Source organism: Zea mays, chromosome 5 (genome assembly GCF_902167145.1).
Source record: "Zea mays cultivar B73 chromosome 5, Zm-B73-REFERENCE-NAM-5.0, whole genome shotgun sequence".
Taxonomy (NCBI): Eukaryota; Viridiplantae; Streptophyta; class Magnoliopsida; order Poales; family Poaceae; genus Zea; species Zea mays.
In genome coordinates this window covers 57,085,232-57,111,963 of record NC_050100.1, presented here as the reverse complement: position 1 = coordinate 57,111,963, position 26,732 = coordinate 57,085,232, and the positions used below count along the sequence as shown (strand labels likewise).

General features: G+C 45.4%; 1 protein-coding gene across 3 annotated transcripts; it reads left to right on the top strand.

Annotated features, from left to right (window-relative positions):
• The first annotated feature begins 10,382 nt into the window (after window positions 1-10,382).
• Window positions 10,383-13,483, top strand: LOC100191241 (uncharacterized). 3 transcript variants are annotated; one of them, XM_023302401.2, is made up of 3 exons: window positions 10,383-10,923; window positions 11,086-11,674; window positions 11,769-13,483. In XM_023302401.2, exons 1-3 carry the CDS (start codon window positions 10,546-10,548, stop codon window positions 11,885-11,887), a joined length of 1,086 nt encoding a protein of 361 aa, XP_023158169.1. In that variant the 5' UTR covers window positions 10,383-10,545; the 3' UTR covers window positions 11,888-13,483. The 3 variants fall into 3 exon arrangements, with proteins under 3 accessions (XP_023158169.1, XP_020408580.1, NP_001130147.1); XM_020552991.2 differs by having other exon boundaries at window positions 11,862-12,584; NM_001136675.1 differs by having other exon boundaries at window positions 10,414-10,923; window positions 13,151-13,437.
• Window positions 13,484-26,732: the final 13,249 nt, after the last annotated feature.

Genomic DNA, 26,732 nt, shown 5'->3' with positions numbered 1-26,732 from the left:
AGCCAAGGGAGCACTTCATCGGAAGAGTCCCGCACCAAGAGGAAGGAGAAGAAGAAGGACTCCTCCAAACGGAAGGAGAAAAGATCTTCTTCCTCACACCACAAAGAGAAGAAGGAAAAATCTTCTTCCCACAAGTCGCATCGGAAAGGCGACAAGCACAAGAGGATGAGGAAGGTGGTCTACTACGAGACCGACACTTCATCAACATCGACCTCCGACTCCGATGCGCCGTCCGTAACTTCTAAGCGCCAAGAGCGCAAAAAGTTTAGTAAGATCCCCTTACACTATTCTCGTACATCTAGACATACTCCATTACTTTCCGTTCCATTAGGCAAACCGCCAACTTTTGATGGCGAAGATTATGCTAGGTGGAGTGATTTAATGAAATTTCATCTAACCTCACTCCACAAAAGTATATGGAATGTTGTTGAGTTTGGAGCACAGGTACCATCCATAGGGGATGAGGATTATGATACGGACGAAGTGGCCCAAATCGAGCACTTCAACTCCCAAGCTACAACCATACTCCTCGCCTCTCTAAGCAAGGAGGAATACAACAAGGTGCAAGGGTTGAAGAATGCAAAGGAAATTTGGGACCTTCTCAAGACCGCGCACGAGGGTGATGAATCACCAAGATCACCAAGCGGGAAACGATCGAGGGGGAGCTCGGTCGCTTTCGTCTTCGCCAAGGGGAGGAGCCACAAGACATGTACAACCGGCTCAAAACCTTGGTGAACCAAGTGCGCAACCTCGGGAGTAAGAAGTGGGATGACCACGAGGTGGTTAAGGTTATTCTAAGATCTCTTATTTTCCTTAACCCCACTCAAGTTCAATTAATTCGTGGTAATCCTAGATACACACTAATGACTCCCGAGGAAGTAATCGGGAATTTTGTGAGCTTTGAATGTATGATCAAGGGATCAAAGAAGATCAACGAGCTTGACGAACCCTCCACGTCCGAAGCACAACCTGTGGCATTTAAGGCGACGGAGGAGAAGAAGGAGGAGTCTACACCGAGTAGACAACCAATTGACGCCTCCAAGCTCGACAATGAGGAAATGGCTTTAATCATCAAAAGCTTTCGCCAAATCCTCAAGCAACGGAGGGGGAAGGACTACAAACCCCGCTCCAAGAAAGTGTGCTACAAATGTGGTAAGCCCGGTCATTTTATTGCAAAATGTCCTATATCTAGTGACAGTGACAGGGGCGATGACAAGAAGGGAAAGAGGAGAGAAAAGAAGAAGTACTACAAGAAGAAGGGCGGTGATGCCCATGTTTGCCGGGAGTGGGACTCCGACGAGAGCTCCACCGAGTCCTCTTCCGACGAGGACGCCGCCAACATCGCCGTCACCAAGGGACTCCTCTTCCCAAACGTCGGCCACAAGTGCCTCATGGCAAAGGACGACAAAAGGAAGAAGGTTAAATCTAAATCCTCCACTAAATATGAATCCTCTAGTGATGATAATGCTAGTGATGAGGAGAATAATTTGCGTACCCTTTTTGCCGATCTTAACATGCAACAAAAGGAAAAATTAAATGAATTGATTAGTGCTATTCATGAGAAGGATGATCTCTTGGACTCTCAAGAGGACTTCCTTATTAAGGAAAACAAAAAGCATGTTAAGGTTAAAAATGCTTATGCTCTAGAGGTAGAAAAATGTAACAAATTATCTAGTGAGCTAAGCACATGCCATGACACTATTGACAACCTTAGAAATGAAAATGCTAGATTAATTGCTAAGGTTGATTCTCATGTATGTGATGTCTCAATTCCAAATCTTAGAAATGATAATGATGATTTGCTTGCTAAGATTAAGGAATTGAATGATTCTCTTGATAGCCTTAGAGTAGAAAATGAAAATTTGATTGCTAAGGCTAAAGATTTTGATGTTTGCAATACTACTATTTCTGACCTTAGAACTAAGAATGATATGTTGCATGCTAAGGTTGTAGAACTAAAATCTTGCAAACCCTCTACATCTACCGTTGAGCACACTTCTAATTTGTACTAGATGTAGAGATGTTGATATCAATGCTATTCATGATCACATGGCTTTAATTAAACAACAAAATGATCATATAGCATTATTAGATGCTAAAATTGCCGAGCATAACTTAGAGAATGTAAAGCTTAAATTTGCTAGAAGTATGCTCTATAATGGGAGACGCCCTGGCATTAAGGATGGCATTGGCTTCCAAAGGGGAGACAATGTCAAACTTAATGCTCCCCCTAAGAACTTGTCTAACTTTGTTAAGGGCAAAGCTCCCATGCCTCAGGATAACGAGGGTTACATTTTGTACCCTGTCGGTTATCCCGAGAGCAAAATTAGGAGAACTCATTCTAGGAAGTCTCACTCTGGCCCTAATCATGCTTTTATGTATAAGGGTGAGACATCTAGCTCTAGGCAACCAACCCGTGCCAAGTTGCCTAAGAAGAAAACTCCTAATGCATCAAATGATCATAGCATTTCATTTAAGACTTTTGATGCATCTTATGTTTTGACTAACAAATCCGGCAAGGTAGTTTCCAAGTTTGTTGGGGGCAAACACAAGGGCTCCAAGACTTGTGTTTGGGTACCCAAAGTTCTTGTTTCTAATGCCAAAGGACCCAAAACCGTTTGGGTACCTAAAGTCAAGAACTAAAATTGTTTTGTAGGTTTATGCATCCGATGGCTCAAGTTGGATACTCGACAGTGGGTGCACAAACCACATGACAGAGGAGAAGAAGATGTTCTCCTCATATGAGAAAAACCAAGATCCCCAACGAGCTATCACATTCGGGGATGGAAATCAAGGTTTGGTCAAAGGATTGGGTAAAATTGCTATATCACCTGACCATACTATTTCCAATGTTTTTCTTGTAGATTCTTTAGATTACAATTTGCTTTCTGTATCTCAATTATGTCAAATGGGCTACAACTGTCTCTTTACTGATGTAGGTGTCACTGTCTTTAGAAGAAGTGATGATTCAATAGCATTTAAGGGTGTGTTAGAGGGTCAGCTATACTTGGTAGATTTTGATAGAGCTGAACTCGACACATGCTTAATTGCTAAGACTAACATGGGTTGGCTCTGGCATCGCCGACTAGCCCACGTTGGGATGAAGAATCTTCATAAGCTTCTAAAGGGAGAGCACATTTTGGGACTAACAAATGTTCATTTTGAGAAAGACAGGATTTGTAGCGCATGCCAAGCAGGAAAGCAAGTTGGCACTCATCATCCGCACAAGAACATTATGACAAGTGACAGGCCAGTGGAGCTCCTACACATGGATTTATTCGGCCCGATTGCTTACATAAGCATCGGCGGAAGTAAGTACTGTCTAGTTATTGTGGATGATTATTCTCGCTTCACTTGGGTGTTCTTTTTACAGGAAAAATCTCATACCCAAGAGACCTTAAAGGGATTCTTGAGACGGGCTCAAAATGAGTTTGGCTTAAGGATCAAGAAAATTAGAAGCGACAACGGGACGGAGTTCAAGAATTCTCAAATTGAAAGCTTCCTTGAGGAGGAGGGCATCAAGCATGAGTTCTCTTCTCCCTACACCCCACAACAAAATGGTGTAGTGGAGAGGAAGAATCGAACTCTATTGGACATGGCAAGGACCATGCTTGATGAGTACAAGACACCGGATCGGTTTTGGGCCGAGGCGGTCAACACCGCCTGCTACGCCATCAACCGGTTATATCTACACCGAATCCTCAAGAAGACATCCTATGAACTCCTAACCGGTAAAAAGCCCAATATTTCATATTTTAGAGTTTTTGGTAGCAAATGCTTTATTCTTGTTAAAAGAGGTAGAAAATCTAAATTTGCTCCTAAGACTGTAGAAGGCTTTTTACTTGGTTATGACTCAAACACAAGGGCATACAGGGTCTTTAACAAGTCCACTGGACTAGTTGAAGTCTCATGTGACGTTGTGTTTGATGAAACTAACGGCTCTCAAGTAGAGCAAGTTGATCTTGATGAGATAGGTATTGAAGAGGCTCCCTGCATCGCACTAAGGAACATGTCCATTGGGGACGTGTGTCCTAAGGAATCCGAAAAGCCTCCAAATGCACAAGATCAACCGTCCTCCTCCACGCAAGCATCTCCACCAACTCAAAATGAGGATGAAGCTCAAGTTGATGAAGTAGAAGATCAAGCAAATGAGCCACCTCAAGATGATGGCAATGATCAAGGGGAAGATGCAAATGAGGAAGACAAGGAGGAAGAGGAACAAAGGCCGCCACACCCAAGAGTCCACCAAGCAATCCAACGAGATCACCCCGTCGACACCATCCTCGGCGACATTCATAAGGGGGTAACTACTAGATCTCGGGTTGCACATTTTTGTGAGCATTACTCTTTTGTTTCCTCTATTGAGCCACACAGGATAGAGGAAGCACTTCAAGATTCGGATTGGGTGGTGGCAATGCAAGAGGAGCTCAACAATTTCACTAGGAATGAGGTATGGCATTTAGTTCCACGTCCTAACCAAAATGTTGTAGGAACCAAATGGGTCTTCCGCAACAAGCAAGATGAGCATGGTGTGGTGACAAGGAACAAAGCTCGACTTGTGGCCAAAGGATACTCCCAAGTTGAAGGTTTGGATTTCGGTGAAACCTATGCACCCGTAGCTAGGCTTGAGTCAATTCGCATATTATTGGCCTATGCTACTTACCATGGCTTTAAGCTTTATCAAATGGACGTGAAAAGTGCCTTCCTCAATGGACCAATCAAGGAAGAGGTCTATGTTGAGCAACCTCCCGGCTTTGAAGACAGTGAGTATCCTAACCATGTCTATAAGCTCTCTAAGGCGCTTTATGGGCTCAAGCAAGCCCCAAGAGCATGGTATGAATGCCTTAGAGATTTTCTTATTGCTAATGGCTTTAAAGTCGGAAAGGCCGATCCTACTCTATTTACTAAAACTCTTGAGAATGACTTGTTTGTATGCCAAATTTATGTTGATGATATCATATTTGGGTCTACTAACGAGTCTACATGTGAAGAGTTCAGTAGGATCATGACTCAAAAGTTCGAGATGTCTATGATGGGGGAGTTGAAGTATTTTCTAGGATTTCAAGTGAAGCAACTCCAAGAAGGCACCTTCCTAAGCCAAACCAAGTACACTCAAGATATTCTAAGCAAGTTTGGAATGAAGGATGCCAAACCCATCAAGACACCCATGGGAACTAATGGGCATCTCGACCTCGACACGGGAGGTAAGTCCGTGGATCAAAAGGTATACCGGTCGATGATAGGCTCTTTACTCTATTTATGTGCATCTCGACCGGATATTATGCTTTCTGTATGCATGTGTGCAAGATTCCAAGCCGACCCTAAGGAAGCTCACCTTACGGCCGTGAAACGAATCTTGAGATATTTGGCTTATACTCCTAAGTTTGGGCTTTGGTATCCTAGGGGATCCACATTTGATTTGATTGGTTATTCGGATGCCGATTGGGCGGGGTGCAAAATCAATAGGAAGAGCACATCAGGGACTTGCCAGTTCTTGGGAAGATCTTTGGTGTCTTGGGCTTCAAAGAAGCAAAATTCGGTCGCTCTTTCCACCGCCGAAGCCGAGTACATTGCCGCAGGTCATTGTTGCGCAATTGCTTTGGATGAGGCAAACCCTGCGGGACTACGGTTACAAATTAACCAAAGTCCCTTTGCTATGTGATAATGAAAGTGCAATCAAGATGGCGGATAATCCCGTCGAGCATAGCCGCACTAAACACATAGCCATTCGGTATCATTTTCTTAGGGATCACCAACAAAAGGGAGATATCGAGATTTCTTACATTAATACTAAAGATCAATTAGCCGATATCTTTACCAAGCCTCTTGATGAACAAACTTTTAATAAACTTAGGCATGAGCTAAATTATCTTGATTCTAGGAATTTCTTTTGTTGACTTGCACATAAAGCTCATTTATATACCTTTGATCATGTCTCTTTCATATGCTATGACTAATGTGTTTTCAAGTCTATTTCAAACCAAGTCATAGGTGTATTGAAAGGGAATTTGGAGTCTTCGGCGAAGACAAAGGCTTCCACTACGTAACTCATCCTTCGCCGTCACTCCAAGCAACCCTCCATTCTTGGGGGAGAAAGCATGAGCACCAAGCAAAAGGACTCCATCTTTGGTATAATCTTCACTCATTTGTTTTGACCAAAGAGGGAGAATGTAACTCAAGGGCTCTAATGATTCCGTTTTTGGCGATTCATGCCAAAGGGGGAGAAAATATGAGCCCAAAGCAAAAGGACCGCACCACCACCGAATTCAAAAAAACTTAGTTTTTCAAAGAGTATTTTCATTTGGTATCCTTTTGTGTTCTAAAGGGGGAGAAAGTAGTTTTTCACAAAAAAAGATATATCAAAACCCTCTTGAACACTAAGAGGAGGATCTCATTTAGGGGGAGTTTTGTTTAGTTAAGGAAAAGCATTTGAAACAAGGGAAAAATTTCAAATCTTGAAACTACTTCGCAAAATCTTATTCATTTACCTTTGACTATTTTGCAAAAGACCTTTGAAAAGGATTTACAAAAGAATTTGTAAAAACAAAACATGTGGTGCAAGCGTGGTCCAAAATGTTAAAAACAAAAAAAAAACAATCCATGCATATCTAGTAAGTAACATTTATTGGCTCAATTCCAAGCAACCTTTGCACTTACGTTATGCAAACTAGTTCAATTATGCACTTCTATATTTGCTTTGACTTGTGTTGGCATCAATCACCAAAAAGGGGGAGATTGAAAGGGAATTAGGCTTTCACATAGTCCCTAATTAATTTTGGTGGTTGAATCGCCCAACACAAACAATTGGACTAACTAGTTTGCTCTAGATTATATGTTCTACAGGTGTCAAAGGTTCATCTACAACTATACTAAATCGACTGTCCGGAATACCGTAGATTATTCCGGACAGGAGAAGCTTTTTTGAAAAACAGGCCAAGCGCGGACCGTCCGGGCCCCTACGGCGGACCGTCCGTGACACCAGGATACCCTTCAGACAGAACCAATGCAAAAATACGAGTCTCCACTACGGACCGTCCGGAGGAAAAGCAAGGACCGTCCGAGCCCTCGCGCGGACCGTCCGGCCTAAGGCGCGGACCGTCCGGTAGGTGAGAAACCGAAAACCCCGAAGGTGACGGGTTCGGAGAAATGAATTATAGCGGCCTCGCGGACCGTCCGGGCCAGGCGGGCGGACCGTCCGCGACTGGCTTCATCTGACATCTGACGACACATTAAATGCGATATAGCCGTTGATATAGCCGTTACTGCTGACCGTTGCGTTTTCAGCCGTTGATCTACAGGGGCGGACCGTCCGGACCAGGGGGGCGGACCGTTCGCGCTCAGCAGAATGGAGCAACGGCTAGGAAGTGGTTGGTGGCTATAAATACAACCCCAACCACCTCCATTCACAACACCCAAGCATTCCAACCTTCAACATTCAATACAAGAGCTAGCAATTCATTCCAAGACACATTCAAAGCCTCCATCTCTCCAAGTTTCACAATTGAGAAAAGAGATCATTAGTGATTAGTGACTTGAGAGAGAAAGTAATCCGTGTGTTATTTGTCGCTCTTGTCGCTTGGCTTTTTGCAATCGTGCTTTTTCAATCTTTCATTGCGATCAAACTCACTTGTAATTGAGGCAAGAGACACCAATCTTGTGGTGGTCCTTGTGGGAACTTTGTGTTCCAAGTGATTGAGAAGAGAAAGCTCACTCGGTCCGAGGGACCGTTTGAGAGAGGGAAAGGGTTGAAAGAGACCCGGCCTTTGTGGCCTCCTCAACGGGGAGTAGGTATGCGAGAACCGAACCTCGGTAAAACAAATCCGCGTGTCACACTTCTTATTTGCTTGCAATTTGTTTTCCACCCTCTCTCGCAGACTCGATCATATTTCTAACGCTAACCCGGCTTGTAGTTGTGATTAACTTTGTAAATTTCAGTTTCGCCCTATTCACCCCCCTCTAGGCGACTATCAGTTTGCGCACAGACATGATGGTTTTAGCTCATTAATATTATACACTTCAGTTTAAACTTTGCTACACAGTATGGTTTACCATTGTAACTTGTTGCCTTCTAATGCTTCCTCCATTATTCTAAGCTAAAGTGTTGGTGATTTTGAAGATGAACGCACTAGCCACTCCTTGAAACGGAAGGTTACAGAGAAAGTAACATGAATACACACCTGAAATGAATGAAATGAAAAGGTTTCCTTGGGCTTGGTCCTTTTTGGGTGGTGGGGCCTTCTTCCCCGGTTGCTCCTTGCCGACGGGGGTAGGAAAGCCTCTTCCGTCTTCACCGGAGGTGGGGGGGCTTCCTTGGGCTTGGTCTTCCTTGATCATGCTTCCGGCAGGCGTCGGGAGTAGGCATATTATGCGGGACGGAAACAACTTCTGTCGCATCCGCCGATTGCCGTGCAAGTCGGGTGGTTGTTTGCGCTAGACGGATGAGGATGATGCAGACCAGGCGCAACCGGCATAGGGGGAGGCGGGACACGGACGCGGATGGCGCAAAATGCAGTTGGGCGAGTGCAGATTGGGCGCTAGCGCGTGCTCGCCATCGTAGGTGGATCCATGGCGCAGGTTGTATGTGCGCGGTGTTTGCGGCGGCGGGGGCGGATCCATGGCGACGTTTGTGGTGGTTGGGTCAGGGGCCTACGAGCGAGGATCGCACGTGGGAGGAGGGGGGCAGATCCATGGCGGCGTGACGCGGACCGGGCACAACCGACGTACAGGGAGGCGGGACACGGACATGGATCGCGCGGGGGTGGGGGCGAACGTGGCTGATCCATGGCGGCATTTGCGGTGGTTGGGTCGGGGCCTGACATCGCGGATCACGCGAGGAGGGGGGAGCGGGGGTATGGTTGTGCCCATGGTCTATACTATTGCCTTAATAGATAGTAGAGATATAGATAAAGATAAAGAAGAGTAGATATTTGTTAGAAGGAAGATGTTGTGTTCTAGAGATGTGTTTAAATATAGGTAGAGGAGATCGATAAGAGATTTTTTGTAGCATCTCCATATCTTAGAAACAGTATTCTATTATTTTCAAATCATAAGTCATTTTGACTTTAAAATGTGTATCCAAATATAACATTATCTAAGTAAACAATAAAACCATAAACTAAAAAAGCTAAAATAACTTATAACTCAAAATCGGATGAGTACTTTTGAGTATAGAAGATGATTTAGTTATTCCTACTACACATGGATTGGATAGGATTGGAAAAAATTAAGAAGATGTTTGACTTGCTTGGGATTTAAATCCACCCAATCCCACTCAATCCACACGGATTGAGAGCTAACCGAACAAGCCTTAAGGCGCCGTTCGGTTGTTACGGATTGGTGGGTCGGAATAATTCCTAACCGGATTGCTCCTCTAATTTATATAAACTTTGATTAGCTGAAACGATTCCGGGTGCAATCCGGCACAAACGAACAAGGCCTAAGGCCCCGTTCGGCTGCCTGGGATGTATTCCGCGCCAGGAAACAGTTCCAGCCAGGAAATAGTGGCCCACTCATTCCAGCCCAGGAACCATTCCGGAGGACATGAGACCGGGTTTCGTACCGGGTCGTGAACAACGGACAATCTCCAAACCTGGTGGCTTTTGTTTTTGATACAAGTTCAAACGAACGACTGTTTCAATCCGGGCCAAATTTCAATCCAGATTATTTCTTTCCACCCGGAAGGAGGCTAGGAACGGTCCAAACCAGCCGAAACAACGGGGCCTAAGGGCCCGTTCGTTTGTTATATTTTTAAAACAGGCCTGTTTTTATTCCTGGCCCAAATAGAGTGGATCCAGCTGGTTTACTTAAACCTGGTGAATTTGCGTTACCATGGCGATGATTCTATCCAGAGGAGACAACACAAGGCTTTGTTCCGGGCCATGGAAGGAGGAGAAAGTTTAAACCGGGCCTGTTTTGCTTCCAGTTTAAAGCTAAACGAACGGTTGAAATGACTCCAACTAAATTCCAAACCGGACCAATTTATTCCACCTGGAAACAGGCCAATCCGATCCATACGAACGGGCCCTAAGTGGTTTCTTAACCAGGACTCAGCGTTGGATTGCCGTATTGCTCAGCGTACGAACTTGGCAACAAATTAGAGAGTCGATGTGCTTAAAAGCAAAGGCACCGCGTGACACTATTATTAGTATTACATAGTAGTTTTTTTAATTATAGGACGTTTTTATAGCACGTAGATTTTACTATACATCTAGATATATGTAACATACAAGTATTTATACTTTAAATAAGACGTCTTAATACATAAACTTTACAATGTATTAGATATGGAGTAAAATTAACGCATTCAAAAAGACAAAATACTTTATCATTTAAAACCGAAAAAATATATTTCATTAACTATTTTTTTCGCTTCCAGAAGATCTGGCATCTGGGGCATTGCATCTGCATCCGGCCGGCCATCCCACTGTTTTATAGGTAGCTCCTCCGAAAGCGAAGTCCATCGCCCCCCGCTCCTCCATTCGCGCAAAGACGCCAAGCCCACCCAGCGAAATCTCTCCCCAAACTACCCCTCGCCAGCGCCCGGCGATGTGCCCAACGAAGCCCGATCGCCCTGGCCAGGCCGCCGCCGGCTCCGGCGAGAAGAGCTGGCGGGAGGAGGCCGTGGCCGCCTGCTCGCTGCGGCTGGTCGACCTGGACCGTGGCACCAACGGCTGGGCCTCGCCGCCGGGGGACCTCTTCCACCTGCGCGCGCGCGGCTACTTCTCCAGCGGCGGCGGGAAGCGCGGCAAGGCGCCGTCCGCCGCGGACTGGCTGCTCCGCCCCGCCGGCGTCGACTGGCTACGCTCCCACGCGCGCCTCGACCACGTGCTCGCCCGCGACGACAACCGCGTCGCCGCCGCCTTCCGCCGCGCGCGCCTCAGGAAGGACCCCAGCGCGCACTTCCTCCTCGCCGTCAATCTCCAGGTTCGCCCCCACCGCCCGGCCCCGATCGCATCGCATCTAGATTCTATCCTACCAGGAACAGGGAGGCGCAGACGCGTGATGGCCGTGAGGAGCGAGAGAAGAGAAAAAGGATTCGATTTCCCTTTTTCTCGTCTTACGCGTCCCGTGCTTCTGATTCCGCAGGTGCCGGGCCGGCCGGACGCGTACAGCGCCGTGTTCTACTTCGCGGCGGAGGCACCCATCCCGCCGGACTCGCTGCTCGGCCGCTTCATCCACGGCGACGACGCGTACCGCAACGCGCGTTTCAAGATAGCCAACCGCATCGTCAAGGGTCCCTGGATCGTCCGCGCCACCGTCGGCAACTACGCGGCCTGCCTGCTCGGCCGCGCGCTCACGTGCCGCTACCACAAGGGCGACGACTACCTCGAGATCGACGTCGACATCGGCAGCTCAGCGATCGCCAGCGCCATCCTGCATCTCGCGCTCGGCGCCGTCACGTCGGTGACCATCGACATGGGGTTCCTCGTCGAGTCCCAGTCCGAGGAGGAGCTGCCCGAGAGGCTATTCGGCGCCGTGCGCATCGCGCAGATGGAGATGAGCGCGGCCAAGTACGTGGAGCTGCCCCCTGATGAGGCCATGCCTGAGACGGCCGGCAGGGCCGGGGCCGGGTTCAGGGTAAGCTCGGCGAAGGTGGTCAATCATAGCCGCCAACAAGACCACGCCGGCGGCAAGGTCGGCAGGTCGATGAGTTGCCCGGAGCGAGAGAGCGGAGGTGAGCGCTGAATTCCCCATGCCATTATCTCCAGATTATCATTGTTAAACGCAGTAATGCAGTTAGCTTTATCACAACTATCCGGTGGCCACAGATGCGATGTTGAATTGGAATCACATAAAAGACGCAATAATTCTGTTCAAGCATATGCCAGCTCGTGGTGACAAGTTCTTGTTTATTTATGTAGCACATGGTGACATGCTCATCTTTTAGTTAGGTGTGTCACTAACTGATGTCCCAGGGTGGACTGGATTGTTAAGTGGAGCAGTTGAGTCTTACACCAAGGCATGGGAAATAATGGCAATGGTTCATGGCCGTTTCCAGTCTCCCACAGCTCCACGCATCATTGGTACCTTGAGATTTGAGAGTTGTTTAGTGAACAGGCTTGGTACGCGAGCAATTGTTTTTATTTGATTATTTCGTCTGGTACTGGGATGACAAGAATCATCGCTGCTGTCATTGCTTATGTGAGTGTGCTCTAGGGATCTGATGCTGTGAGCTAATTAGTGCGCCCACTGGCAAAAAGAAAGGCCAGACAGAGCATTGTCTTGATGTGACTTTTTTTTAATGAGATTGGGAAATCGGGTGACAATGCCAATATCTGTCACTGTCAGGATAATCTCATGTTTCTTCTTGGTGGTAGGATAGGGAACTGTGTCCACTTTGTTCCATTAGCTTCAGGATATGCAAGTTCGGGTTCTCTTCACCTGCACATAACATACACTGTAGTAGGTGAAATTGTGCAATGTAGGTAGATGTCTCTTCAGTGGGATAGAAAGAGAAGAAAGCAATGGTAAAACAGTGAAGTTTAGGCAAGATTTGCCAGGGTAGATGGGAGCAATTGGGAAGGTGTGCATTTGCCGTTTTGCTGTCCCTCCATTATGCTTGCAATAATGTCCGTTAAATCTTACGTACCTGTTTATTCTGTACCACTGGTACCTACGTGGTATTTGTGGTCCATGATCTGTGGCCGGAGAAAGCATATTGCTTCACTTGTTGAGGACGGGTGGGTTGGTGCTGTGTTTAGAACTTTTCTTGGGCACTAGATTTCCTTTCATTGTTCCTTTGCTTGCATGTGTAGCTGTTTAGTTGCTTGAGGGAGACATGGGCATGTGCCCCCCCCCCCCCCCCCCCCCCCCCCCCAAATACATGACTGATGGCAACACTCATTTAGGACCTGCATGTACTCTAGGTGGGCTGCTAATCAGCCTTTGGCCCTGTCTTGATAGTCTCATGCAGCTTACAATTGGGTTAGGCAATATTCTAGAGAAGCTGACAGTTTGCCGATGGTTGAACTATCATAACCGCTTCTTGGTGAACAACCGAAGGTTGATTCTTCGGGCAAGAGAGCATGGTTTCTGGTAGTGCCCGGGTGGGCGAGGACATCTGAAAACAGTCATATGTAAAGCAGTTCAGTGGTATTGGTGTTTTTATATCATCATGGTAAAGCAAGATTGGTCTTTTTCTTTCCTTCAGGAAAATAGGCGCAAAGTATGCGGGTGCACTGCAGAAAGAAACCATCCATCGATGGCAGAGCGATGGCGAGAACCGGAAGACGAAGGCCGGGTAACCCCCAACACATAAAATGCTGAAGCTGGCGCCATGACCACGACCTCGACCACGAATGGCGCCCCCTCCCCTTCTTTCATAAATTTCTGACTTCATTTGGTTGTGATGATGAGAGCTTAAAAACCTGATGGATGCGAAATCAATTCATAGCAGCAGATTAATCTATCTATCTATCTATGGCCGAGTTCCATGACATAATTATGATGATGCCCGGCTTGTCTTCAGCCGCAGCCAGCCAAATATCTCTGGCCTGAATGCCTGATCTTGTTGCTCAACTGTGATCTACTGCTGGATCCAAAAAAAAAGTGATCTGTGGATGCTTCTCAGTACAGTACAGTAATACCGGTAAACCCTGTTGGTAACGTAGCTTGTGATGCTGCAATGTGCAATCTGCACTGCACAGGCATTTGAGGCATGGCAACATGTTTCTTTGGGAACCTCAAATCCTCTTCGAGATTAGAGAAGATTAAGATAGAAATTAACTAATTTTCTCTCTAATTCTCTTAAATTTCGAAGTGGTTTTGAATTTCCAAACTAGCCGTGTTGATGGTATGGTAGTGGAAAAACTAGCCGTGTTGATGGTATGGTAAGTGGAAAAAGTCTAGGACAGTACTGATAGTGGTAGTTGTAGACAATGCATAAAAGGATCCTGGTTGCCGACCATGTGATACGAAAGAAGGCGAGAGACCTTGGAAAGTCTGCGCACGGAACCTGTTGCGGGCGGCAAGGAAGGCATATTCTGACCGACTTGGCAAAGAAAGAAGGGCTCGGCCGCGCAGGGTGCGATGTGACGCCTCTTGCAGGCAGACCGTCTCGTAGTAGGCCTGTGGGTGGGGGTGGGGAGGAAAGCACCAAACAGAGGGAGGACCACTGGACCAGTGTGGGCGCCTGCGTTTTTTTTTTCCATTTTGTTTTTATTTTGTCAATATTTCAAGTTTACACATCTTTTATGGTACTATTACTGCATTATTACTGCATTCGAACCTTAGTTTTTTTTCTTGTTTCGATGCTACAACCTATAACGTCGTACTATGCTACAAACGGTGTGGATGCCACAGAGGCCCTAACGGTCGCGTTGACTAGTTTTTTTGAGGTTGATGCCATACCTTTTGAGGTCACCTTCAATTTAAACGCACTCAACTAGTTCTCTAGTCGAGACAGATCTCATTTAATTGTAGTCTCTCCTGAATCCTTCTAGCATTCTCTAATCTATTGATTCAATCTTTGTCGGGGACCGAGTATCTAAAGTAGACTCTTAACGGTTCACTTGCCGACCAACCCTCTGCCGAGTAACCTGCGAGGCGGAGTGTACGATCAAGTCTCTGTCGAACAACCCTGTGAGGCGAAGCGGCTGAGCAACCCTACGAGGCAAAACGGCCGACCAACTCCCTGCCGAGCAACCCTGCGAGGCGGAGCTGCCGACCAACCCTCTACTGAGCAACCATGCGACGCGCAGCGACCGACTAACTCCATGTCGAGAAACAGCAATACGGGGCGGCCGACCAAGTCCTCACCGAGCAACTCAGCGAGGTAGATGTCTCGATCCAGTACTAATGCACATCAGCTACGACAAAACACATCATCACTAAACCATGTCTAGACCATGAACGTGACATACCGAAGGAACGTCGAGAGGTATCTGTCAACACGACGTCACGCCACCGCGTACGGTCTCTAGCGTATCCTGACTGCCTTGTGGGGCCAATCAACCCTAGTTATGGGGTACCTAAGCACCAGAGTCTCTATAATGACCCGCATACCGAGAACGATGGGACAATGCAATATACTAGATGTATGCCTACACACGCTGGAGGGTGACGTAGGGTTCATGACAAAAAGCGAGGCTGTGCCGCGCACGATCGCACCATGAGACTGCCCCGAGGGATCCGCCATGCGCCACTACAAGGACATATGCATCAGACTTGCTACAGGGGCCCATATGCTAGACGAACAAAGCGATACGCCATACCAGGAGTACGTCTACACACGACCCCACGGACGACATCAAAGACACTACGTCGACGGGGGGTAACAGATCACGCTCTCACCAGTAGAAAACAAGTCTCCTCTATAAGGCCCTACCCTTAAGCTATAAAGGGCAGACCACCCTTCCTTCTTCTCACACACGCACCAGATGTAACACACTCCTCAAGCAACACTACAATCAATACTACACTGGACTAGGGCGAAAGCCTGAACCAGTATAAATCTCTGTCTCAAACCCTTTGCTCGAATCCGAGCGATTGACCATTCGGAGTGAGTCCACGCTAGCATCTTCTCCAAACATAAATTCTATTGTCCCTGATTTCTAAAACCACGACAACCTTAGAAGTTTAGAAGCTAGAAAAAGAAAATTGGTCACCACGCCTTGTCTCAAATTGTGGAGGCCTTACGGGGTGTTGAGGATGAGTAAGACAAATTTAGACTTCAGGAGATCATTGATCTAGCTGAAGCAGACGAATACACACAAAAGCAATAGTAACAAAAGGAGGATGTTTGGATGTGCGAGGTCGTCGATCAATTAGAGGTCAAATTCTATAGTCAAAAGGCAAATGAGTCGGAGGAAGGTGTGCCCAACTGTAAGCATCTAGGCCCGAATTTGAACCTTAGTTTCTTAGTTTCGATGCTACAACCTATAACATTGAGGTACTATGCTACAAATGGTGTGGACGCCATAGAAGCCATAATGTGGCGTTGAGGTCGATGCCATAAACCTTGACGATGACCTTCAATTTAAACGCACTCAACTAGTTCTCTAGTAGAGATAGATCTCATTCAATTGTCGCCTCTACTAAATCCTTCTAGCATTCTCTAATCTATTGATTCAACCTTAGAAGTTTATAAGCTAGAAAAGGAAAATTCCTCACCCCGCCTTGTCTCAAATCGTGGAGGCCTTTCGGGGTGGCGAGGATGAGAAAGGTAATTTTAGACTTCATGAGATCATCGATCTAGCTGAAGCAGACAAGTACACACAAAAGCACTAGCAACCAAAGGAGGATGTTTGGATGTGCGAGGTCATTGATCAACTGGAGGTCAAATTCTATAGTCAAAAGGCAAATAAGACAGAGGAAGGTGCGCCCAACTATAAGCATCTAGGTCCAAATTTAATGTTTTGGTAATTAATGACAATGGACGTGAACTAATAATTCCATTTGAGGATATAAGATTTAGGTTAGTCCATGCCTCCATGGAAAGGATGAGTTGTATCAACTAATATGGGTCATCATTTATTTATTTGATGATGGATGCCCAAAGAAAAGGTATTGATAGGATTTTAGATTTTATTGGTCAAGAAGTGATTAGAGGATAACATTAACTAGATCAATAGGGTAGATAGTCGTACCGCGACCTATGTACACTAAAAATTAATCATCTGTTCACTCCTTGTTTAAGTGTACTTTGCATGCCGCGACATCAACTCAGAGCACATATGTGTTTGAGAGTGTTGTCATCACAACTTACTCCTAGAAAGGAAAGTATCTTATAGTCAATGCATGTCCTACAAAAATGATCAATGTCAATTTCATATTGCTTCAAGTTGTTGCCTTGGAAGCAACAAGAAATCTTAGTTTGCTATATGCATTACTATTTCTCGTTGTTCAACAAAACTTCTAGAGTGCAAAATTACCACTCGGTCTAGGATCGAAGCAGCCTCCACCTGGATCCCTTGATGATTAGTGAGGTCATAGGATGTGTCTTCACCATCTGAAGATTTAATGTTCACATAGTCTGCTTCATTTGGCACTTCATTCTGTACCATGTCGTACCAAGGTACCCAGATATGTAGTACCAAAATTTGAGTTGTTGTGCATCTCATTGCTTAGGGGTGAGCCTACATCAGTGGCATGGGTATTCATTAATGAATACCCAAGGTTTTTATAAAAAAACTAAGTATATGTAACAAAAATCTAAATTGTATCTAGGCTAAAATAAAAAATACGCTTGGGTGTCTTGAGGGCTAGTGGCCCAACTGCATCCGACGACCTAGCAACTTGCGCATGCGCATCCTCCTCCTAGGTGTGTCATATGTCTACACCCATTGTTCACTCACCCAACTGCCCTAGCGTAGTGCACAACGTAGTCGAGAGCTAACCGCTGCCCTGTTGGCATCACTTGTCGCCCGCTCGACAACTCCGTGGGCTTGCGGTGCCACATTTCACTAGCTTGTCTAGCGGCTCCATGACACCTCTTGTCGCCCTCTCGTGGCCCGACACTAGCGTCACTCGCTCGACCGCCCATTGCCCCTTGCTCAGTTGTCTCTTATAACCGGTATTTGAGCAATTTTACTTTATGATCAATTATATACTCAACTAAAACTTAGGTTTGTTTGATATATACCAAGTATATGCTATAAAACTATTGCTATGAAATATATTGTGTTATTTTATGTACCATATAGTTAGACTTCATATGGTTTAACAGTTCTCATATGTTGTGTCGTTTATAATCCGTGAACTGTTATTTATTCAATATATTATGTGTTGTAAGCCCGTTTCGACTCATTTCAGTCGCGTCAACTTCGTAACGATATCGATTTCGTATTAGTAACATTATTTTGTCATGACACATGTTATAATTAATTAATTGATTGTTTGTTTGTCTAAACTTTCTAATTAAAACTAAGTTGTAGTTTTAATCTACGTTTTATAAATACATGTTAATGTGATTAATGTCTACTCAAATTTTGAATTAATACTTGCTTACTATAGACACGATATCAATAGGTGATTCTCGTAGGTCGTGTAGGTTTTAAATTAATTATTTAGATGTTACGAATTCTACGTAACAGGTTATACATATAATTTGTCAAGTTTTAAAATACGATTTCTAATCAGATTTTAATTCAGACTAAAGTTAAATTGGGTATTTGTCGTGTGTGATAACTAGGGTATCCGGATTACACCTTTAAAAATGCGCTCAGGAATTGTTAATTGCCCAGGCATAATCCCCAAAGGTAAGAGGCCAAGTCACCTCCTCACCCGAGGCCCACCATAGGGGTCTTCCCCATAAACGCTATCATGACCGAGACCCCTCCCCGAGGGTCCTCCATCTCAGACAAACATCTGTATCGCCTGAGCCCTCACAGCTCATGCCTCCCATTTCCGCCTCGCTCGAGGTCACCTCGCGCTATAATTGCCCTATCCGTCTCACTCGAGCCTGTCTCAGGCGAAGAGGACAAGGCACACCTGAAGGCCAGCGGGGGACACTCTCATTTAATGTGCATACCTACCCCACACAGAGGCACATGAGCATAGTGGCAACAATACAACAATCATGTCCGGGCACAACAAGATGATTACCCATGCGCCACTGTGCGCGCACGCCGTCTGCCATCCCTAGATGGGACACCTAACATGACGGAAGAGTAGACTGGCCCTCGGGCGCAAATCTTTGCCTCACCTAACGTAGGGCTCGCCCTCTGGTGCAATCTCCGTCTCGCCCGACGCTGGGCTCGCCCTCAGGTACCGTCTCCGCCTCGCCCGAGCTCGGCCTCGGCTACCTGCTCCACCGTGAATCCCGCAGGCGACCACTCCACCAACTGTGGCGCACATCAGGGAAAACTCAACCATCACCACGGGAAGACTTCCGCCTCGCCCGAGCAGGGCTCTGACCTCGGTATCTGCAGCGAAGGACTCCTAACGTTACCCATCATAGGCTCAAGTCAATAATGCAGTACAAGGTCGAGTCATCCATAGGGCGCCAAGACGTCCCCTGGTAGCGTGATGGCCTCTGGCTCCATAGTGTACATCCCCTAGGTGTATAAATAGGGCATTCATGACTCCTCTAGGGGGGCACGCGAGACACTTGGTAGATTTTCTCCCGTCTTTCGGTATTGGCACTTGCCTCAATCAGTTATAGGGACTTGGGGACTTCTCCTCTCCCATTGTGGTTGTAATCCCTACTATAGGCACCTCAGTGCGAGTAATATAAGCTTCATCCCCCTCTGTTGGAAGTAGGGCCCCGCATTGCCCGAACCAGGATAAAATTGCTTGTGTCAACTCGCACACCATCTAGATTTTGGGCATGCGACATCATTACACTAGTTGGTTAGGACCGATAGTCCAAACACCAATTTCTCTAAAATATCTTCCTCAAATGGTTTATATTAATTAAAATCAATTTAGAAACATAGTTTTACGTATTAATCACGCAAATCTTCCGAAAGTTATAACTTTTCAATCGTAGCTTCAATTTTCGCGCTTCTTTTTCTCACGTGACTGTAGAAGAGAGCTCTATGTTGTGTTGCATGTTTTAACGATCTTTACCCTTGTATGGTGTATTGTTCTTTTCTATTTCAAGCATGTTTAATGTATGTGTGCAATCACATAAATAACAGTCCGTTTGCGGAGTCCAAAGGAGTTGCAGGAGGAGAACCTGAGCAATTGTTTGATGGAGGCAAGTGTCCTCTGACCTACTTATGTCCTATTCACATGATAACATACATTCCTGCACAACATGATTCAACCTAATGATTGACTAGCTTTCTGTTTTCCTTTTCCTAATTTACTATTTGGATTTGGGCTATGATGATTAGCTTTCATGCGTCATGTTGTCAATAGGGTTCGGGGCATAGTGCTTTCTCTGCTAAGGCTGGGTGCATTGGTTCTTTCGTTTGCTTTTGTTAGTCACCCCCTTGGGGAGAGGTGTTGTATTTATGAAACTCGGAGAAACCTAACGAGCGACTATACCTTTGGGGAATCTTTGTAAACACTATGTAGTGATACCCTGCCGGTTCACCTTGGAAGTTGTAGGATCTAGGACACCGGCTAGAGGGGGGGTGAATAGACGGTTTTGACTAAAAACAACAATACTAAGTAAATTTAATCAATACAACAAGAGGAATAAATTTACTAGTGTCAATAAGAAAACAATTTATGAAAGACAACTACGGAGATTGAATACTTGAAGAACAATAAGCAAAACACTAATCAATTGCAAGGCAATAAGTAATGCTAGAAGGAATAGACACCGAAATTTATCCCGTGGTATCGGTGATTTGCCGATCACCCCTAATCCACGTTGAGGTGGACTTCAAGCTCTCACTTGCTCCTCTATCAAGACACGACTTGATCTTTGAGCCAAGTGGACAAGAAATCACTCAATACCTCGATTCCACTAATGTCACCTTTGCCGCTCCGGCGAGGTAGGCGCGAACCCCTCACAATCAACACCGCGGCTTCTCCACAATCTTCTTGGAGAGCTCGACGGAGACAATCACCCGAGCCGTCTAGGAGGCGGCAACCTCCAAGAGTAACAAGCCAACGACGCTTGCTCGGTGTACCACCTAGTGCCTCAAGAATCACCAAATGATGCAAATGCACTAGGAACCCTCAATCTCTCACTAGAATGCAATCTCAAGCAAAGAGTGTGAGAGAGTGAGTTGGAGGATCACAAATGAGCTCAATGTGTGCAAGGAATGGCCAAGAGAGGTCTCACACACGAGCTACCCTTCTATTTATAGTCCCCCATCTAAATCCAACCGTTATGTGCAAAAGGGGGCAGTTCTGCGCACACGCGGACCGTCCGCGCCCAAGGGCCGGACGGTCCGCCGTACACCATAACGGCTATAATGACCGTTGAAACATGTCAGAGTAGACTCAAAAGGTGGGTCCGGACAGTCCGCCCTTCAAGTCCGGACCGTCCGCGACCTGGCAATTTCAAACACCCGAGCTTCGGATCAAACAGAGTTAACACACGCGGACCGTCCGGCTATAAATCCCGGACCGTCCGCGACCTGAGACAGTACTGTCCGGACTGGTCCCCCGGACCGTCCGTAGTACAAATCAATAAAAACACACAGTCCCTGTCCAAAAACGAGTTAGACACATGCGGACCGTCCGCGCCTCATAGGCGGACCGTCCGGCTATAATTCAGGCACTGACCCGAAGCCACCTTCCTCTGGTCAGGACTGCGGACGGTCCGACCCTAAGGCCCGGACGGTCCGCAGTGCAATTGAACACAGAGTCAACACAAATGGTCAAACCCCGGACCCTCTGGAGGATCGCGGACGGTCCGCCCCCAAGGGCCGGACAGTCCGCGCGACCAAGACTTTTCAAATTTCAAACATGCTTTTGAATGAACTTTTAACTCAACGAAATGAGAAGCGCTGTTAGCCCTTATGCAAATGCAACTACTTGATGCTCTATGAGGCACTAAGTTTTACACAAATCTAAGTCATTGACCCCTCTTAATAGTACGGCTATCTAGCCTACTAATCCGGTCAGGTATCTTCTCTAAACACCTCAAGACCGGCAAAAGTAAAACCTATATTATACCTTTGCCTTCATCTGATCCACAACCAATGCGTATGACTCTTCAACATTTCCTGTTCTATGTGGTCCAACCCTGCATTCTTATTTCTCCAAGAATCGTTAGTCCACAAGTAGTTGTCATTAATTACCAAAACATTACCAAAGGGGCCTAGATGATTCACAATCTCCCCCTTTTTGGTAATTGATGACAACTCCACATAGTATATTAAAGAGAAGTTTAGTTTCTCCAAATCTCTCTCATACCTAAGGTATAAGATAGATCTTGGAGATGAGTTTCATAGGACTTATCTTGATTTGAAGTTCTGTCCAAGAGATAGATAAATCCCAATAAAAACTCAGTATGCAAGAAAGGCTCCCCCTAAGTGTGTGCAAGATTATTTGAAGTTGAAGATATAACACACATAATATATTGGAGCTTGATGGAGACTTTCCTACAATCATGGTTATCGAGGCATACAAGAGATGATCCGTAGAGTGAGCGCAGCAATTATAATCACATCTCGATTAACCACACACAGAGTAATTTGAACTAAAACATAGTTCATCCCACAGAATATTACAGATAATAGTCCATAGACATACGACATAGAGTTAATGGATCAAGCCAAGTTCCGAATGCATAAGACATAAACTAAAGCGGCATGAGAAAGGTAAAATGCATATGCATGGTCTTAGTGTCCACATAGAACCACCAACTCCCCCTGAAGGAGACGCCTGACAGCTTCTTATCACTTCTCTCCCCCTTTGGCATCAATTGCCACAAAGGAGAGACCCTACTGATCACTCGGCGGAGGATGCATGTTGTAATAATGAGTGCTGAAGGTGTCAAACAGGGAGGACTACTGGCCAAAGTCCTGCTGGAGCTACTGCTGCCTCTGACTTATATCATGCATGTTGTCAGTTGTAGAAAGATTATCAAACTGACTGGAGAGAGCACCCATGTTATCTTGAAAGCTTTGTTGCATATTATTCAGCCTTGACATGATGGGATCAGTGACATTAGTGTGAATTTGATCACGAAAGTCAGAAAATTCAGAGTTAAGTGCATCCCAGTTACTGTCAAAGCGAGACTGCATGTCATCAAGGCGGTGATCCACATGTGACATCAGGCCATCAAAGCGAGCATCAATATGAGTCTCAAGCCCTTGCTGCATATTGTGAAAATAAGGATCAAAATATCCTGGAGCAGGCTCCCAATAGTGCTGAGGCTGAGGAGGAGGTGGAGGAGGAGGCATCTGCTGTTCCTCAACATTAGGAGCTGCTCCACCCTCATAGCCAGGGTCTTCCTCATCATCTGGGAATGGAGTGAGTGGCCTGGTGAGAAACCCTATCTCATTCTTAAAAGGCCTGAATGGAGTGTGAACAATCTCACATGGGCCCTCAAATCTTGTCTTGGATTTAATGAGAGCCATAATGTAGGGAGCATATGCCAAGTTTTGATTCTTGTCCATCTTTAAATCATTAAGCTGCCTCATCATGAAAAGAACAATGTTCATGACTTCACCATTCATGATGTGCTGGATTATGTTCCAGAACTTATCTCGAATTTTACTCTTATCACCACTCTTGGGAAGAATGGTGACTCTGGCAATCTTGTTGATGACAGCAGGATGATGTCTGAGTCCTGCTGTTTCTCCAAACCTCCTGGGTATACCTAGCCTGGCTGGCTCATAAAACTGCACAAAATCCTCAAAATTATCTTCAGTATAAAGATCCACCCCAGCAGAAATGGTGCCATAGTCCAGACTGTTGGCAGCGGCAAAGTCAGCAAAAGAAGCAGAATACCGCTTGAAGCCAGTCATCCAGGTGATAGATTCTGCTGCAATATCAATCTCTGAGGTAGCCAAGAATTGCTTAACTGCCATTTCATTGAAATCGGTGCGCTGCCCCATAAACTGATATAACCCACATGTTTCAAATTTGGGGATGAGACCCTCCATGACTGATTGACTGAGCAAGAAGGACCAATCAATCACCTGATGCTTATGAAAATTGGTATCCACCAGGGTGCCCCAAAAGACATCAAACTGCAGCTGAGTGTGGAAAAACTGGATATTTGTATCTGATGGCAGAGCATACTGGTTCACAGTCCGTCTAGAGCAGTACTCAGCCATAGAAAATCTCCGCTTGGGATAAGTCCATCCTTGGATATCAATGGGATAATCTGGATGAACATGAAGAAAATCTTCAGCATCCATGGATTCAGTGCCCCCAGCTGAGGATTGGGCCTCTGAATCAGTGGTCGGTGTATAGTCATCATCATTGCCACGAGGGCGCTTGGATTTAAAGCGACCTGCAAGTTTCTTGCGGAGACCACCAAAACCACTGCAACAAGGTGACAGACATCCATAGATAAATAATTGATACCAATCACCACTTATAAAAAGGAATGGAATGGTAATGCTCTGCCAGGGTCCGGACTGTTCGCGCTAGGGGGCCGGACTGTCCGCGCCAGAGGCCCGGACGGTCCGCGTCCACCGGGCGGACGGTCCGCGACCGACCAGGGGCGACTCCAAGAACCCTAGCCGCCACAGGTGTTCAATTTGATGTTTTTGCAGATAATACCCAGCAAAACAAGTTCAAAATTTTGCATAGCATTGATATTGAGGAGAACTATCAATCCCACCAATCAGATTTTGAAACCCACTGCTCAATTTCAGATCAGAGAAGAAACCCAAATAATCTCAAAGTTGAAGAAATTTGATGAAATCCACAAGATTTGAAGATACCGTGATGAAGACATGTTGATGGAATGTTGCCACAAGCTGTCGGACTGTCCGCGCAAATCTTCACTCCACCGTCCGCGCACACTCGACACAGGGGAGTATTTGGTGAGAAGAGAGCTAGAGAGAACAAGCAAAAAAGGGGCACAACTGGCAAGTCTGCGGGCACTGCCTCTTTTTCTGCCCTGTCGCGGACGGTCCGCGCTGGGGCGGCGGACGGTCCGCGCCCTGATGTGTCTAGACGGTCTGCGAAGCTGAACGGACTGTCCATTTCCTGATGGTGCGGACGGTCCGCGGTCCATGGGCGGACGGTCCGCGGCCTGATACTCATTTTGCCAATTGCTGTCCACTTGCTGATTTTGAATTTTGAATCCGAATTGGTGCTCATATATGGACATTTTGACCAATCCAAGAGTTGGTATGCATGCATATACATATGATGTAATTGAGTAATGCAAAATTTTGGAATTAAACTTTCTAGAGTAATTAGAAATAAAAAATGCACAAATAATACCAAATAAATAGCATAAAGAGCATACTTAGGCCCGAGATGCAAGACGACACATGTGTGATCAACTTTAAGCCACATTTGAGATATCGAGCACATTCATTTCACTTCTTAGCGAACAAAATCTTGTTTCATCCAAAGGTTTTGTAAAAATGTCTGCTAATTGATCATCGGTGCCAATGGAATAAATAGAGATATCTCCCTTGCCAACATGATCTCTTAAGAAGTGATGCCGTATATCAATATGCTTGGTTCTTGAGTGTTGGACCGGATTGGTAGCCAATTTTACCGCACTCTCATTATCACACATGAGAGGCACATTCTTGAAAATAACTCCATAGTCCAATAAGGTTTGTTTCATCCATAATAGTTGAGCACAACAATTTCCGGCCGATATATATTCCGCCTCGGCGGTAGATAGAGCAACCGAATTTTGTTTCTTAGAAGACCATGAAACAAGAGATCTACCAAGAAATTGACAACAACCGGAGGTGCTTTTTCTATCAACTTTGCACCCCGCATAGTCCGAATCCGAATATCCAATTAATTCAAATTGTGCACCCTTGGGATACCATAGACCAATATTGGGAGTATACTTCAAATATCTTAGAATTCTTTTAGCGGCCTTCAAGTGAATCTCTCTAGGAGAAGCTTGAAATCGAGCACACATGCATACACTAAACATAACATCGGGCCTAGATGCGGTAATATAAAGCAAACTACCAATTATTGAACGATAAAGTTTTTGATCAACTATAGTACCTCCTTCATCTAAGTCTAGATGACCGTTTGTTGCCATTGGAGTCTTGATAGGCTTAGCATTTTCTAAACCAAACTTCTTGAGCATGTCCTTCAAATATTTTGATTGACTTATAAAAATTCCATCTTTCAATTGTTTGATTTGAAGGCCAAGAAAGAAGCTCAATTCTCCTATCATAGACATTTCAAATTCCTTTGACATCATTTTTCCGAACTCCTCACAAAATAATTCATTAGTAGATCCAAAAATAATATCATCAACGTAGATTTGACAAACAAATAAATCTTTGCCAATTCTTTTAGTGAATAGAGTAGTGTCAACCTTCCCAATCTTGAAGTCTTTGGAAAGCAAGAAATCCCTAAGCCTTTCATACCAAGCGCGTGGAGCTTGCTTAAGCCCATAGAGAGCTTTAGAAAGCTTGAACACATGGTTAGGTCTTTTGGGGTCCTCAAAACCGGGAGGTTGTTCAACATACACTAGTTCACTAATCTTACCATTTAGAAAGGCACTCTTTACATCCATTTGGTAGAGCTTGATATTGTGTGCACAAGCATAAGCAAGTAGAATCCGGATTGCTTCTAATCTTGCTACGGGAGCAAATGTCTCCCCAAAATCCAATCCTTCAATTTGAGTATATCCTTGTGCAACTAATCTTGCCTTGTTTCTTACTACTACACCATCTTCATTGTGCTTGTTGCGAAACACCCATTTTGTACCAATAACATTGTGGTTCTTTGGTCTCTCAACAAGCTCCCAAACTTCATTTCGAGCGAAGTTATTTAATTCTTCATGCATTGCATTCACCCAATCAACATCAAGTAGAGCTTCATCTACACGGTTAGGTTCCATACAAGATACAAAAGAGAAATGTTCACAAAATGAAGCTATGCGAGAGCGAGTTTGAACACCCTTACTAATATCACCCACAATTTGATCAACCGGGTGATCCTTCACAATGGAATGATGAATTCTTGATACCGTTTGATAGTTGCTTGTTGAAGCATTAGGAGGAACCGTAGGTCTTGAAGTACCTTGATCATGAGTATCCATGGTTTCATCGAGTTGTTGGCTTTGGTGATCTTCCTCATTTATAGTTGAGGAAGAAGGAATAACAACCACACTATCTTCATCATCATCTTCCTTTGGTTTTATTTCACCAATGACCATTGTTTTCATTGCATTTATCAATTGAGTTCCCCCAACATCATCGAGATTATCACTCTCA

Excerpts from the sequence above, each read along its gene's own strand:
- LOC100191241 (XM_023302401.2), top strand. The coding sequence starts at position 10,546 with ATGTGCCCAACGAAGCCCGATCGCCCTGGCCAGGCCGCCGCCGGCTCC. Across the intron at positions 10,924-11,085 it reads TCCTCGCCGTCAATCTCCAG|GTGCCGGGCCGGCCGGACGC; the intron begins GTTCGCCCCCAC and ends CTGATTCCGCAG. Across the intron at positions 11,675-11,768 it reads CCCGGAGCGAGAGAGCGGAG|ATGCGATGTTGAATTGGAAT; the intron begins GTGAGCGCTGAA and ends CGGTGGCCACAG.